General features: G+C 39.0%; 1 protein-coding gene across 1 annotated transcript in view; it reads left to right on the top strand.

Annotated features, from left to right (window-relative positions):
- Positions 1 to 9936: 9936 nt before the first annotated feature.
- The window catches only part of LOC121861162 (1-acyl-sn-glycerol-3-phosphate acyltransferase epsilon-like), a gene marked incomplete at its 5' end in the record, with an annotated part of 29139 nt that continues 20783 nt past the window's right edge, over positions 9937 to 18292 (top strand). Inside the window, 1 exon segment of the mRNA XM_042358729.1 lies at positions 9937 to 10143. Coding sequence (XP_042214663.1) covers positions 9937 to 10143 — 207 coding nt within the window.

The raw sequence follows: 18292 nt of genomic DNA, 5'->3' as shown, positions 1-18292 counted from the left end.
CGAATTGAAGATCCTTATGGAAGGCAGCTCGTTAATCTAAAATTACGTGCTAACCGAGGTGTTCGCTAAAACCAGGGTCACTGTATACTGTACCATCGAAATAAATAGGGAAGAAGCATTGGTTCCAGGTGGTGTGTTGAGGGTTTAGCTGTTAATGCCCTCTGGTTCTTTTAAAGTTTACTGTCAGGTGAAACACTTTTGCTTTCAGCAAGGATATTGAACAAGGCTATGGATGATCGGCATGAAGACAGTACATAGCAACATAAGCATATGTGAGTGTGGAAGCGAACCGCTGGTCAGAACAAATGTTGGGAGTGTAGACACTAGATGTGAAGCATGGGGTCTTGTATATCAACACAGCACAGGTGGTAAATTGGTGTCTTCTCCTCAACATAAGCACAGGAGAGCAAGTATCCTCCTCACCGACACTGTTACTTGATAATGGACCCGTGAGGAACAGCACAGAGGCTAGGGCTGACAGCGCCTGGCGTGCTGACATACAAGGCTAGGAGTGTAGCAGTTCACACCAACGTGACCATGAATAAAAAGCTGCAACAATACAGTACATCTAGAATATTGTTTCACTAATTGAGTAGTAATGGTCAACATGCGATTAAATTTGCACAATTTATAGGCACTAAGTTGTACATACATAGTACTACATGTATCCTTGATAATCTCGGGGGTTAGGTTCCAGAAAACTACCGTGATAAGCAAAACCGTACATATCAAAACATAACATATGGGAAAAAATTAGTTTGGTCCCACAACCCCAAAAGTTCATCCCCTAAATGACCAAAATATACTCCCAAAAATGTGTAGATACTATAACAAAAGGTTTTGTGTCTACTTACTTTACTCAGTCAGGGTGGTACTGTAGTTACCAAAGGGGGTCATTTGACTCGATGTACATTTTGGTATCCATCCATCTGTTACTGGGGGAACCCTTGTTTTTAGATTAATGTATTAGTTAATGTAGTTAGGAAAGAGACTTTTTCCATTTCAGTTTATTCAGCAAGGACGTGACATGAGGTCTCCTGTGTTCATCCTATTTCTAACTAGATACCGGGGATGGAGCTCACTATATACCCGCAAAACTAAAGAGAAAACATTAGGTACATATTACCGATCCTTCAGTATCAACTGTCGCTGAGCCACACACAGGAACCTCACACTCACACTTCAACAGCAAAACTGTCCTGTCTTTTTCTTACACTCATATCCTGTTGCCGAGGAGGCCTTTTTCAGTCTCCAATCAAAGTAGGTTTTTTACAAGGGTCTTTATGTTCTGTTGCCCTGATTGGTTAGCACACTGTATGGGCGGGGCTATCTCCATGGCACCCCATATAGGTTTACATGTTATTCTTTGAGGCTATAACTAATTGTGTCCATCCAGTCTGACAAGTGCCATAAACATTGTAACGGTCGTTCACATGGGTGTATGGGTGCCTGCCTGTGTGTGGGTGTTCCTGTTTATTACAATATACACTAAAAGATATAATGCTAGTATATCTTTACTAATTAATGAATAAAAAATAATAAAGTAAAGTAAGATCTTGTATTTCTTGAAGTACTATAGATTGGAAAAATTATGCCAAATTCAAATTCCAAATGCAAATACATAAACTATTGGGATAAATAACAATATACACTGGCCACTCAACATCAACCTCTGATTTTCCCATTTATAACCTCCAAATGATACAAATTCTGCAGATAATGATAAATCATTATTAAACAATGCATAAACAGTTAAAAATACAGTAGCACTTACCAGTTAGCCCAAACTTGATGAGCTTGGGTTATGTTGGATATCCGAGTCTGGGGATGGGCAGGCTAGTTGGAGCCACCTCCCCGGCTCTCCTCTCCACCTGGCTCTCCTGGTTCAAATCCTAGGAAGTCCTCGGTAATATCCGGCAAATCCTGTGTTTCCTCCTCCACCTCCTCTCTAACATCGATGATCTGGAGTGCATCACTAATGTCGCCAGGAGGTACTGTGACTAGTGACTGCTGGCGCTTCATTTAGCTTTTGGTATCTTGGCATAAATGTGTTGGTGTTTCCACTTTGCTCACCAGTGATGCACGCCATTCTCATACTTGGACAACTCTTCAACCAGTTCTTGGAGGTTGAACAAGTGCTGAGTATCAGACAACTTGCGGTTGTGATCTTATGCTCCGTTCCTCTTCAGCACGCTTTCACCTGCCTCGCCAGGTGACTCATCAGCCACATCATCCAGCATTTCTTCATCATTCTCCTTAAACATCTCGTTGTTCTGCATCCACCACGGAAACCAGGTGCTGGGACACTCCTTGCATTTTATACTGCAGCTTCTAATAAATCTGCCTGATGCTGCACAGCCCACCCTTGCATTACTCAAGTGTGGGAAGAGGGGTTTCCAAGCATGTTTAATGGTTGTCAATGTAATTTTGTTCCATGTGGCTACCATGTGGTCCACAGCATGTCGGATATGAAATTGCTTGACAGAGAGCACATTCTGTTGAGTGATGTCACTACGGGAGTTGCTAGCAGGGTCTTGCGGCAAGGTGGGGAAGTTGCCAGAGGTGCCGACTGAAGCAAGGTCGTCTTCCACATCACTATCATAAATGCTGTTGATTTCGTTCACTTCATCTTGAGAGTCTGTGGCTTTCCTCATTCTGTCGTGAACTGCCTTATAGTAAAGCAACTTCACATTGGCAATTATTTCTTGATCAAGTGGTTGCAGTATGGAGGTTGTATTGCAGAGAACACCACCTGAACATTAGGATGTCTGCCAACCAGATACTCATGCACAGGAGCATTGTCCATAAGTAGAAGCCTTTAATATACAGTCTGTAACTTAACGCGGTCAATTGAACCCAGAGGGTCCCGTGTTAAGTGAACTGCTAAGGAACAACAGAACATATGGGATTAAGGATTAATTCCCAATAGAAACCAATATTTTAAACTCCACTTTTTGACGACACATAACTATATTTGTAGTAAAAAATTTTATTTTAACTTTATGATGGTATGAAAAAACAAGTAATATAGAAGGAGTTGGGTTAAAATAAAAAAGGTTAACACATAGGAAAATAGAGTTAAGTTAGAGGCACAAAAGTTAGGTGCAGACCGCACGGTAGTAGAAAGAGATGAATTAGGCATGCGGGATGGAGGCTGGTTCGAGGCAGAGGGCAGATTACTGGCCTCAGGTGAATCACCAGTGCCACTGGGTGAATCACCATCACACTGTCACCAGTTGTCGGGGCTTCTGACAAATCCCTCAAAATCCAACCATGTCACTATCACTGGCTTGGGCTGGCTGTGGTGGGTTCTTGAGCGAAAGACTTCGGTTATCTTTTTGGCTGGTGTTTGTGTCATGATACACCGTGATGTCGCTCCATAGCCTGCACCAGCCGGGTATGGAAGACTTCATAAGCGGTCATCGTCGATAGCCAGCGGAAAGGGCGGACTTAATTTTTCTCTACCAAACTCTATGGCACACTTATATCACTATGACTTAAACTAGGTTCTGCCGGAGAATAGCGCCTTCTTCCTCTCCTTCCGTGTTCTTCTTCCAACATCTCGTGGCAGTCACTTCAGGATCTCTGATCACCTCCAGGATGTCTTCGTTGGTAGTCTCGGGCCTTCAGCTGTAATATTGGCGCCAGCTTCTCCATGGTCACTGCTACTGCAACAGTCTCGAACCTGACAATGATCCCACGGGTTCACTCCTCCTCTCACCTGGTATGCAGCTGCAACACATGTCTCCATGCGTGACGAATACGTAGCAATAGTCAGCAGATCCCATGCCTCCACCAAGAAGTCTGCAACATTTAACGTTAACTTCTTCCAAAATTGTTTGGCGAGGTTTCAACCGAGTCACCACCTCTTGTTCCCTTGTCCTCGTCGCTTTTGCTCTCGCTGGCCAGGTGTCCCGCCTTCATGGCATCATCGCCTGGTGTTGGTAGAGAGTCGTTCAGAGCTTGAACTTCTTTTGCAGTCGCAGCTTTCCATTGCAGGAAGTCAGCTCTGAGTCCATGGAAAACAGTTAATGGCGTAGTGTTGGGAGGAAGGAAGAATACTTTACTACGTTGGGGGTGGCAGAGTCCATAGGTAGGCGGTGTCAGGTATCGTTGTCAGAACAACAAAATGTGAATGAAACATTCTGTTGCTGTAAATTTCTTCACATCGGGAACAAAACAGTTGTCAAACCAGAGAGGATAGAGAAGAGGACATCCACGCCTTCGTCACGGTTGATGGTGGACATTAAGCTTGTTCATGTCCATATTCTTGTGGCGTCTAAGCTTGGGGCTGTGTGAATCACCGATAGCTTTGGTTTACAGGTACGGAGGCATTGGTGGTAAACAGGTGATCGTTCAACTTCCACTTACCTTGCTGAACTGGACAACGAAGGTCTTGGAAATAAAAACTTTTTTCCAGAAAAAGGGCCAGATTCGTCCATGTTAAACACCTGGTCGTCAAGTGTGCTGTCCTTCCTCCATGATACCCGCGTGGAAACCGGAAAATCTCTGGCCGCCACCGCGGTCAGCCACTAAGCTTCCTCACCACCAATGTTGATGTTGAGTCTTGGTGTTTCTCTTCTTAAACCTATGCAGCCAACCAGGAAGCATTGAAGGGTTTGGGCTCTGCAATTCCCCAGCAGCACTGCTGCGTATAGCTCCGCGATACGTACTCCTGCACTGGCGTCATCCACGCCATTCGTCGCGCCTGGCCAGACAAATAACTCACCAGCAAATTTTCCACTTTGCCAGCACCCTGTTCTGGCAATACCTGATAGATGAAGCACCTGCAGACTTTACCTTGATTTTCATACTTCTCCTTTGATCTTGGCTGCATCATGTGATTCGTGCGAATCGTAGATTCGTTAATAGCGATGCTGGCAGCGAGATCAACTGCCATGTTCCTTTCTCCAAATCTTGAACAATTTGGTACTTCACCTCGTAGCTTAAGAATGTATGTCTTCTTTGGCTTAGTGCCGCTGGGTCAGGTAAAGGTCTCTCTCTGGTGGCGGTGGTGGTCAGCGGAAGCCATTTCACGGAACAATGGATCTTGGCGTTTACCTGGTGCTGGCCTTGAGGGATGAAACTGCGGCGGCTGGGTCAAGCATCGTCTCCTCCTCCCTCCTCCCTCCCTCCCTCCCCTCCCGGGGTGGTCCGTCATAATACTTTAAGCCAATTACAGCTAGCAGCAGGGGGAGTGGGATGCATGGCCAATCACAGTCCGTCAGTCAATAACAAAAGACACACTGCGCAAACCTTACCGCGCCCGCTTGCCCAGGAGGAGGAAGGCGAAGCACAGGCAGGCAGGCGGGCGGGTGGTGCGGGGCAAATCTAAAAATAGCGTTCGCCGGACCTCACCGCGATATGTGAAAAAATCCGTGTAAGTGAAAGTTCACTCGGCGAGGCACCGCGAGATATGATAAACGCTAAGGAACCGCTAGCGGTAATACTGTACAAATAAAAGCCGGCAGTTACGTCCGTGAGTCTAAGTACTAAAACCTCATCAAACCACTTGTGGGAAATATTTTGCATCATGTAACCCTTGATTTTGTTTCCAATACACATTCAAGTTATTCATGTCAAAATTGCAGTGTTATGAGGCTTCTTTGATCGTAGATAACTAAGGGCTTCATCTTATGCTGACCTGATGCATTTGTGGTTTGTAGTTAGTGACCGGTCTTTAGCTATCTTTCCCCACATGCCTGTTTGTCATCCTTTCTTTCATATAAAAAGTAGCACGTGGAGGTTGTTTTCCAGTAGAAACCCATTTCATCACGATTATAAATTTGATCCAATGAGTATCAACCTTCCCACAAGTTGCTTTGCTATCTCTGGAAATGAATCTACGGCCATTTGCCTGCTGACTTAAACTTCTCCACAATTTTGTATTTGCTTTTCTCACACCACAACGTCTCTAAAGTTTGCCAGCCAGCCAACAAAAACACCAAATTGAGGGGGATTATTTATGTTTTTCTTGCATATGGTTGCAGCATAAAGATGGGAGCTTGGTATCTGAATTTGTGATCCATCGCTTGCATTTTTTGTCGCATAGGCAAGCCACTTCAAAAATTTTCTGTCGCTTTCAGCCTGGTTTTCAGAGGATTCGTACTCGCTCTATTTGACTCCTGTATTTCACCAAGAACTTCTTTGCCACTCTAAAAGACTTCTTTTTCTCCTCTTTCTTGCCTTTATTGACCTGATTGTGCTTTCGGAAACCAGTATCTTTCTTTTATCTCACTAGTTTTTGTGGCCTTCCTCAATGATTTAATCACATGCTGCTTATCCTGCATAGGAGTACTTGGCAAACTTAATTCCCTTTACTATGGTCGCTTCTTCTTTTCTTGTTTGGCAGCTTAGGTGGGTCTGTCCCAACAACACCAGTAGGACCCTAGTAGAGTGTAGAGGGCCATTATTTGACTCGACAGGTAGTATTGAACAAAAAAATCGCGCAATAACAGCCGGGCGGTCGGTGGATGGCTCGAATAACTGGTATGGCGGGTTGTGGCGTTATTCAAGGCGGTGGCCAAGCATTCAGTTGGTTGATCTCGCAAACTTCACAATATTTACCAAATGTGACTTGGTTACATTAGGTAGTGCTCGTGAATTTAAAAAATGCGAAATGAAATATCGCAAAATATGCGGTCTTACTGTACAGTACTGTACAATATTGTATAATGAATGACTGTCATAGTTGATTGAAGGGCAGAGTGTCAGTGAGACACAGTGGATGGGTGGGAGGGAGGAAGGTATGGGTGGGATATTGTGCAGTGGACGTCGTGGTTAATCTTCTCTGGCTAAAGCACCCATCACTGAAATGATGATTTAGGTGGTGTTAATGGAGGTAGTGGTGGTGATGGTGGTGATCATGGAGCTGGTGGTGGTGGAGGAGATTGTGGTAAGTGGTGAGATGATGCATCAGTCAGATTGTTTGGTAACACTAGCTGCAGCATTGCCAGACACAACTGAACAGTTGATGTCTACCCACAAGATTAAGTGCAAATATAAATGAACAATGTCGTATTCCTTCCACATTATGTTCTGGGAACATCGGAACATTCAACATCTCCGTTGTTTGGCTGGATCAGGAACCTTATCACTCTTCTTGTTCACAGGTGTCATGGTGGAGGTTAAGTATGGGTACAAAAATTGCTCCATAAACAAGCACGGAGCAAGAAACCGTCTTCAAACACCAACCAAACAGCACAGGGAAACGAATGCTATTGTTGGAACTGGAGTGCTAAGAGCTGTGCTGCATTCTTGGCAGTCGCTAGTACCGAGAGGCTCTTGCAGACCCATTGGTGTTACATGATAATGCCACGATAACTCAGATAAATCGGTGATAAGTTTAACTGTGGATAACATGATCAGCCAGATCAGATTATCAGGTCCCATGATTATCGAGGATACGGTACATGTAATTAATAAACATTACACAAGGTATCCTTAAAACACAAATAACACCATAGGAACCATAAACCAAAAATGATAATAAATAATATGGAATACTCTGGCAGGTAGCAGATGACCAACTGTGTCAGAGGAAAGGAGCTATGACCAGCCATACGTTCGCAAACTTCAGCACTATGACTCGGTTTGAACCCACACATGAGCAACACCTGCATCTGACGCAGAAAACAAACCCAACACTGAACAACACAGTTCCACCAATCATTGGACTGGAATATAAACCCCTTACATGGTGTATCAATCTCATTGTATGTAGACGACCTTGCCATTTGGTATACAGCTTACTGCATGTCAGTGGCTGAATGTTGCATGCAACTCGCACTAGACAAGGTTTCACATTGGACCACAGAACATGGTTTCAGATTTTCTCTTTGAAGATCGTTGCCATGCATTTCTGCAGCCTTCGGGGTGTTCACCCAGATCCCGATCTACAACTCTATAGTCGTCGTGTGCAGTGTGTCACAGAGACCTGTTTCCTGGGTATTATCTTCGACAACCGGGTAATGTGACAGCCACATATTCATTACCTCATAGTGTTGCCAACGTGCTCTCAAGTTATTAATAGTCTTGGGGCACAAATCGAAGTTGACCGAGGAACTCTGCTACACCTTTACCACATGCTAGTTAGACCCAAACTGGATTATGGGTGTGAGGTGTACTCCTCAGCCACTGAAGTTAGACTCAATACACTAGACTCCATTCATCATGCTGGGGTGATCCTGGCGACCTGTGCCTTCAGGTTTTCACCAATCCCAAGTCTACTGATGGATGTTGATGAGCCACCCCCTTGATCTTCTATGTCAGTATCTACTGGTCCAGTGTTAGTTTTGCCTCCACCACCTTCTGCAGTCTGTAACCAAAACTTGTGTAGTTAACGAGAGTTTGTCCCCACACTACACTCAGCAGCCAAGCCTCCCACGACCTTTTGGCTACAGGGTAAGGGAAGTTGTGAATATTCTTTGTCTTCCTCCTGTTCAGATGATTCCATGTGCGGGGTGGGTTTTGAGGTAGTCTTTCCCAAATTCTGTTGGCATCTATTTTTACTGCACAGCTTCTGGGTATTTTACTTGTTCTCGAGATTAGTTTTACCCAACCTTGGTGATTTTACAATTTTTAGTGATTCTCATAGTGCTCTCCAGGTCTTAGCTAGTGTCTCATTGCCCCATCCCTTAGTTATAGATATGTTATTATGGCTATTTCTCATCTAACGTCAGTGCCCGAAAGTCATGTTTTGGGAGGGGTTCTGACCCTTGTGGGGGAGAAAGGAAATTAGCATGCTGATACTGTGGCAAAAGCAACTGTTTCTTGCCCTGTGGCACATTATTCCCTTCTACCTGCCTCTGATATGAAGCCAGTAATAAGAGCTGCTATCCACTAGAGTTGGCAATGCAGGTGGGATGCTGTCAGAGCAAACAAGCTCCATGACATCCATCCTGAATTGGGTGCCTGAGGATATCAGGAACTGTCGTACACTGGGAGACTTCTTTGGCCCTCCTCATTGGCCACACACATCTGACTCATGGTTTATTAATGGAGAGGGCATCCTCCCAGTGTGATGACTGTCTGGGGGGAATGGGTCTTACCGTCCCTCCTTGGTGCTGGGGGCGGCGTTGGATGGACGTCCGTTTTCATGGAGGAAGCCGGCCTTCTACACAAGCTTAGATTTTTTTTATTAATGTTGTAAAGGTTTTAATGAAAGTAATATGTTATTTATTATGTTTTTTACCTTGAATTATTTTATTTTTAGTCTTATAAGCCTTAATTTTAATTCGGCTCCATGTGACCTGGGCTGTTATGCTGCCAGGGATGTAATTGCCTCATAGTCAATCAGTCAGTCAGTCAGTCAGTCAATGAACCAATCATCTCACAGGCCAACTTATCCAAGTTTTCCCCTTTCCAGTGAAGAAGCTAACACTAAACCAAATTTTTACTTAATACTAAGAGAGAAGGGCACTAAATTTTACTTAATTTAAGAGAGAAGGGCACTAAATTTTACTTAATATAAGAGAGAGAAGGCACTAAATTTTACTTAATACTAAGAGAGAAGAGCACTAAATTTTTTAAATCGCAAACCATATTAACGTTAAGTGAATTGACACTAAACTAGGGAACCCTGTTTTGGAGTAGCTTCGTGGCCAGTGGTTACCAGTTATAGGTCTGTTACTGGCCACTGGTTACAGTACAGTACAGTACAGTACTTGTCTCTACATTTGCAGAGTGAAAGGCAGTTCTGGCCATGATTTCTTCTTGTGTGTGAATAAGTTTGGGCTTATGTAAATTGTGCTGTATCCACACTGCCATTTATGGGTTGACAGGCTTCACTATACATCAACTTAATGTATTAAATATGTGAAGTTTTGGTAAATCAGAAAATGGTGATGATTTATCCAAATAATTGGTTAACTAATAATGTCAAATTATCAAACATACAGTATTAGAAGTGATACAATAACAGATTATTTCCCTCAGTTGATTGGCTGGTGGCTGACATGGTGTCCATCCGAGGAGGTGCCCTGGGCCATCTTCGCTACGTGATGAAGGACACACTTCAGCTGATCCCATTGTACGGACATTATTTTTATACGCATGGCTGTATCTATGTCAAACGTGGAAATTTCAATCAGGACAAAATGATTCGTTCCCTGGACTATCTCAGGGACCCAAAGATAACAGTTAGTATTTTTTCTGAGTTTTAGCTTCTTTATATCCTTGTTGGACATGTGTGCTAGCAAGTTAGACCTTCATTTTACTTAGTTATACTATATCATTTAACCACTGTTTTGTAATTACTATGAGGCTCTCGGTGGAACATTGACCTATACACAAAAATCACATTCTGAGATAATGAGTCATGTTTTTATCATGACTCCATAACCAACCATACAATTTTAAAAATTCTGGTGTCAAAAGGCAGAGAATTTAATGTAGTTTTAAGTTGTGTAAAAAAATCTATGAAGCTAAAGTTGGAATAGTTCTTAGGTCAAGTTTATTTTAGACAGTGTACTAATCATTTATACAAATGTTAATTACAGTATAATAAACACAAGCCTAGAACAGGTGTACAGGTGTGTATGTGTTTGAGAAGCACTAGTTAGGCTGAAAATAATGGAGAATCATTCATGTGGCATCTGATAATAGCGAGTTCTAACAGAAGCTATAGTTCCCCTCCCGGCTGCACCCTCTTATCCTGGGCCCCTCATTGGCTGAGTGAGTAACAGACAGCTCCATGCTTCTTTGATTGGTCACCCTCTGTGGTGAATATGTTAGTGTTCCACTGGAGCTGGACCACACATAGAGACTGAGTAAAAGGTCAAAATTTCTGTGTTTTATAACGAGATTTATTTTTATTTGTTTTTATTTTATATATATATATATATATATATATATATATATATATATATATATATATATATATATATATATATGTATATATATATATATATATGTATGATGTATATATATATATGTATATATATATGTATATATATATATATATGTTTATATTTTTTTTTTGTTTTTATATGTATATATATATATATATATATATATATATTATATATATATATATATATATATATATATATATATATATATATATATATATATATATATACATACGGTATATATATATTTTACAGTGGGTATGCTATAACTAACTGATCTACTAGAATATTCCTATAACTATCTTTTTAATTATAAAATTGAGAATGCTATAACGAACTAAACTCCTACAACTAACATTATTTATTTATTTATTTATTTTATTTATTTATTTTTTACTAATTTATTGTTTTTATTACAAGTATTAATGATACCATTATTTCAGTGTTTAGATACTTATGCACTTTTACAATTTACAATTTTATATTATATTTTTCAGTTAAGTGGTTGTATTTGGGGGCCTGGACTGATTAATCCAATACTTGAACAAGGTTCTAGAACCAATTAGATTCGTATTATACCTCACTGTATTGTATATATATATATATATATATATATATATATATATATATATATATATATATATATATATATATATATATATATATATATATATATATATATATATATATATATATATATATATATATATATATATATATGTTTTACTTAGGCCAGACAGTAAAGATTTGCAATTCAGAATTAAACAACACAAATACAGTAAGCTAGGACAAATAGAATTAATATATATATATATATATATATATATATATATATATATATATATATATATATATATATATATATATATATATATATATATATATATATATATATATATATACATATATATATATATATATATATATATATATATATATATATATATATATATATATATATATATATATATAATATTCATTTTTAGTCATTTTTAACAATTAGCCAGACATAATTGAAAGTAAAATTGACCTAGTTTAATCATCAAACTCTTAACACAGCAAACAGTACGTTAAGTCTCTCTCATTTTCACTGGAGAGTAACATCTTGCTTGAGACTTTCTTCAACTAAGCAACTTTTCTGTGTTTCCAAGCAAATTATTGGTCATTTTTAAGTATATATTTTACATATTGACCTTCTCTCTATTACAGTGCAGTCTTTGAATTACTGAAAACATCTTGAATTACACCAAAGAGCTAAAATTTTTATGGGTGAAATAGGCGCCATGGGGTGACTTCTCTTCCACCCAATGCTGTCTACTCTTCTTCCTTCTCCTCCACCCCCCATTCTAAATCCATCACATCATCATCATCATCATCAGGAGCCTTCTACATACACACCTCAAGGTAAGTGAACTTTTCGACCATTTTGTTGAATTTAGAAATTTTTCGTTGAGCTGGAACCAGTACCAAACCACTGAAACAATGGTTTGTTATGAACTTTCGGTTAAAACGACTTTAGAGCAGATTGAGGATTGCATTACGAGGAGGAATCACTATATATATATATATATATATATATATATATATATATATATATATATATATATATATATATATATATATATATATATATATATATATATATATATATATATATATATATATATTTATATATTTTTTTTTTTTTTACTTTCTTTCAAAGGCATATCTCCTTCTAGCCAGCTTCATACAGAGATTCACCTGGGCAACACATTTGGTCAGGAATATTATTTCTCCATGGTAGGTTGATACATCAGTGTTACACCAAGTGCCTCATATATTTCATTTTTACACTCAAGTGTGTTCTTTTTTACTTTTTTATTTTTATTACCCAAACTAAAGTCATATCTCAGGTTCATATAGATTAACTTTTACTGTAATTTTCCTTTATTCAAGAGGTCAGCACATGTATACACACTCATGTAGCTTCACTTTACCATCCACACATACACTCCTTCTTTCTGGCTTTTACCTCCATATTCAAGTATCATATTCCAAGTCAAAAGTTATTGTGTTAGAAGATATACAGTGGAGTTGTTTCTTATAAACTTTTATGTGAATGAATCTGACAGCTCAACTTAGTATGTATTGTGATTTGGTGTTAATTAATATAATAAATGTGGGAACAAATGACTCACTATGTATGCAAGTATATAGTTGTTTGCTTCTTGCTAGAGATCTTATCTTTCATTTGTGATCATTCTGCCCTTTTTTTGAGGTGTTTGTGTGAAAGGAGGTTTTGGAACAATCTATACATAATCTAGTTACTTCTTATACAGACACAGTTTTATTTCTGTTGTCTATTTGCTACAATTCTATCAAGAAATTTGTAAGCCTTAAGATCATGAGTTGTCCTGTTAACTAGTGAAATTATGCAGTGATGAAACTCGGCTGTAAGTCATGGTCACACACTGTATACTATCAGCTGTAAGTCATGGTCACACACTGTATACTATCAGCTGTAAGTCATGGTCACACACTGTATACTATCAGTTGTAAGTCATGGTCACACACTGTATACTAACAGCTGTAAGTCATGATCACACTGTATACTATCAGCTGTAAGTCATGATCACACACTGTATACTATCAGCTGTAAGTCATGATTACACACTGTATACTATCAGCTGTAAGTCATGATCACACACTGTATACTATCAGCTGTAAGTCATGATCACACACTGCATACTGTTCGCACTTCGGCACCTCAGCTACCCTGAGAGATTGGAGCGCCTGAATTTGCAAGCTTATACTACAGGCGGCAAGGGGCGACCTAATTGAGGTGTATAAGCATCTCAAGGGCACTACTCAGTCGAGTGTGTCCTATTTGGAGCTGGCGGGGCCTTCACTAGGGGTCACAGCTCAAGATTGAAGAAGCGCCAAGTCCAGAAAACTGTGAGGGCAAACTTTTTCATAATGAGAATTGTGACCTCTTGGAACAATCTGCCAGAAAGTGTTATGATGTCACTGAGTGTGAGCTCTTTCAAGACCAGTCTTGACCAACACTGGAGCAGGTTCAGGTACAGTAAGTCCTCGCTTATGGGGTTACGTTCTTAAAAAATCGTCATTATACGAAGCAACGTTAAGCGGATCAATTTTTCCTATAAGAAATATATAAAATACGGGAGTTTCTTTCCTGAGCCTCCCTTTGCCCCATGAAATACATTACATATACAAAAAATCACTTCCATTTCTATAGAAAATAGTGCATACATATACAACTACTGTACTAAGTGTGTGGTGGGTAGTGAAGCTGAGGAGGATGGCAGGAGTGGAGGAGGGCTGAGTCACTGAGACTGCCAAGCTGAGAGCGTAGCACAGCCAGATAAGAAGCGGTGATGCGCCGTAGGAAGTAGTCCATGACAATGCAAAACGATGTAGTATTGGATCCCCAGGACGTTAAACGAATTTTTGGTCCCTAAAGTTTAGCGACGTGGTACCGAAAAAACATTAAGCGGGACGACATTAAGCACAGACTTACTGTACATTCAGGAGCCAGTGCATGCCCAGTACTTGCCAACAGTGCATAATAGAGACGTGACCGATGCCTGGCGGCTAACAAGCCGATCAGTGGTAAAGAGGATAAAAGTAAAAGTAATCAGCTGTAAATCATGACATGATCACACACTGGATACTATTTTATGGGTAATTAAAAATGTGTGACACAAGTATTTACAATTACAGTATTAGACTGATCAGTTAAAAAATTAAGGTTTGAAGGTCTCCATCATTTGTGGCGAGAGTTACATCAGAAAATATTTCCAAATCAGATAATCCTTCTTGATCCCAGCCTCAGGCCCCAGAGTTGTGAAGCATCATATACCAGGTAAGGGTGAAAGTGGGTATTCTAACTGCTGCACTAATGCGTACACACTAATCATCATATTTTGGTTACAGTTCTACAGTCCGTGTTCCCTCACTACTGTATATGTTCTTATTGCCATTTACCGGTACTGTCTAAATTCCGGATAGAAAATATAGAGTGTTCCAGTAAAACTTTGCACTTGCCTGTCTCTCTGGTTTGGACTCGGTCTAGTTGTATTAAAATAGTTTAATCATATTGGTCATTACATTATGAGTGTTTACGTGTCCAAACAAGCCAGTTTAGGATTAGCCATTATGTCAGTGGTGCAGCTACCTCACAGCCTGGCAGTATGCCTGCCCACATACATGTACAGGGGGTCCCCCAAATTGGGGGGGTCAGATCTCAAAATGGCTGCAAATCGCCAAATCCGTGAATAACTTTGCTGACGGTGTGTACATATTTACTTGTGTACAAAGAAATGTATATTCCCTTTATGTTTGTCCTTAGGACAATTCTTACTTTTGCCTGTAGTAGTAGTAGTGTGTGTGTGTGTGTGTGTGTGCGTGCGTGCGTGCGTGCGTGCGTGCGTCGCGTTGCGTCGTGTCGTGCGCGTGCGTGGCGTCGCTGCGGCATAACCATACAAATAAATAATTGGAAATATTTACAATAATCAGAAACAAATTTATAAAATGTGACAGTGTCTACCCTCTAGCCGTGCTCTATTAATAAAAGTACTGTATTAGAGAGCGGACTTGAGGGTAGACTCACATTTATAAATTTTTCTGATTTTATATTTTATTTATTGTTTTTGTGTGTTACACACAACACACATAAGTTTACAATCAGGCAAGGAAATAATTGTCCTAAGGGCAAACACATGAGGAATATACTGTACATTTTTTGTACAAGTAGAATATTACGTATATCTCGGCCTACAAGACGGAATTTGAACAAAAAGAAAATCAGCCCAAAGTTAGGGGGTCGTCTTAAGCACCAGAGATAAAATTCTTACCTCTTAAATTTTGCGGTTTAGCGTGTCAAGAGTGGTGATGGAAACATGGTAAACCACTCACAAGGTCCTACCACTAATTATTTTATACTGAAACTTACATTTGGGAAGCTGGATTAAAATGAAGATTACCGGTATATTAAAATAATAAAAATGTATTATAAACCAGTCTAACATACCGTAAAACAACAATATACCCCGGTAATAAACACAGCTGCTATCATCACCCCCCCCCCCCATTTGCCAGTGACGAGAAAGGGAAAGCGACCTTGACAGTGACCGCCTGTGGCTATTTTTAGCCGTCCTTGTGTTCGGAGGTGGTCAGTAATGCATATCTGTATATTTACTGATCATAATACTTATCTCCTATAAATAATTAATTTAAAATTAATTTTTTTACAAAGAATATTCAGTAAATGACTGCGTTAATTCTTGAAACTACCGACAGTGGTAAATTTAGGATGAGAATGATTAACAGAAGTCATGTCATGGATTCGGAGTTTGGTCGTTAATGATCATAAATGTCTGGTCAACTTCATCTACCAGGTATAATGGTAGCCTCCCTTTTTCGCGAAACAAGTATATAATTAAAGAAAATACTTGCAGTGTGTTTAATGTATTACAATATATTATAGCTAAATAAATAAACAAATAAATCGGCAAATCTATTTCAAGTAAATGGAAATATTTTACTCACACCAACATTAGTTCCAGTTAAATAACTGACGCTTAAGTGAGTCACTAGTGTACAACAGCTGGTAAAATTTGATGCCAATACTTGAAGTGAATTGGCATTATTTTAAATAACCAACCATAAATAAATGGAAAAAAGATCAAAGGTGAAACATTATATTGTATGTATGTTGTGTTGTCAAAGGAAGAGAAACAATTGAAACTCAGCAATTGTGTGTAAATGAGGCAGTAAGATAAATCAGCAACCTAAGACTTGGTCACAATTTTCGTGATGCCATATGGAAGTAGGATCTACCATTAGACAATACTGTACATTATGCTTCCAATATCTTCCCAGGCAGTAGAATCTCCCTGTTTGGTAGCTGCCTAAAACTTTTAGTAATATTACTTTGATACAACATGATAAATTTGACAATGAAAATAAACAAACAAAAGTTATTTACCAAGACCTTCTCTCTCAGAACAGAGGGGAGATAAGACGGCTATTTATAGCCCGTCTTTGTGTAGGAAGTCGACCACACTAGAAATAATTCATTTAAAATTTATATTTTTTACATAGAATATTCAGTACATGACTGCAATTATAAAATATTGTGAATATATATATATATATATATATATATATATATATATATATATATATATATATATATATATATATATATATATATATATATATATATATATATATATATATATATATATATATATATATATATGTATATATATATTTGTGTAATAAATGTATGTAGTAAGTATGTACAGTAATCTTTTTCACTCAAATCCTAATGAAACACTATTGAATTAGAATACTGTAGCTCGCTGAAGCAAGCTTATAAATTAAAGAAAATACTTCCAGTGTGTTTAATATATTACAGTATGATATAAATAAACAAATAAATCGGTAAATCCATTTTAAGTAAATGAAACAATTGTATTCGACACCGACATTAGTTCAAGTTAAATAACAAACTTTTAAGTGAGTCACGTGTTTACACTACATCAACCGGTAACGTTTGATGCCATTACTTGAAGTGAATTGGCTTTATTTTAAAAAACCAAGGATGTGTAAACAGCACTGGTCAATGGGATGGTTGGTAAAGGACTACTGGGTCAGTAAGCTCCCAATGGTAATGTCACATTTGGGGTACCGGTCTTATACAGCGAATAGGGCTCAAAAGCTACTTTTTAAATGGAAATTTTGGGGGCCGTCTTATACACCCCGTCGCCTTGTAGGCGGATATCACGTACACCCCTTTCCCCAGTCCGTAAATATTATTACGGATTAGGCAATTCTACGCTATTTTTGAGAGAGTTTGGGGATCCCTGCACATGTAAATATTACTGGTATTTTTTATTTATTTATTTATTTTTCATTTATTTACAATGTCATGTACAATCAGCAAAAAAAATTGTTCGCGGTTTGTCAAAGTTAAATATAACTGTAAACATTATGAGAACCCCTACCACAAGGCAAAACGCACAAAAGTTTGGCCCTTGGCACATGTTTTCACCAAATTTCACGACCAGACTTTTGTCTTTCATTGTACTCAAAATCATTTATACAGATTTGCCAAAAATTATATAAAACAAATAAAAATTATCATTGGTCAAAAACATAAACGGATCAAAATTCATGTGTGTGTGTGGGTGCTTCTTTACATGCAATCCATCCTCAGGGCAATGTGACACGCTCAACTGCTTTGCCTGGCAATCACCAGGGATGGGCAGAACCTTCCACGCATCCTGTGTGGGTTGCACATGTTATGCCATTCTTAGATTCTGTCATCATAACTAGGAATATTGTGCATTATTGCACATCACTTTTTCATAGCGTTGACAGTGTAGGAAATCATTAGGTAACGACCATCGTAAAACTGATCTTAGCCATCGAGT

Source organism: Homarus americanus, unplaced genomic scaffold (assembly GCF_018991925.1).
Source record: "Homarus americanus isolate GMGI-L3 unplaced genomic scaffold, GMGI_Hamer_2.0 scaffold40248, whole genome shotgun sequence".
Taxonomy (NCBI): Eukaryota; Metazoa; Arthropoda; class Malacostraca; order Decapoda; family Nephropidae; genus Homarus; species Homarus americanus.
Note: the sequence above shows the minus strand (reverse complement) of the source record. Positions and strands in the feature narration are given on the sequence as shown.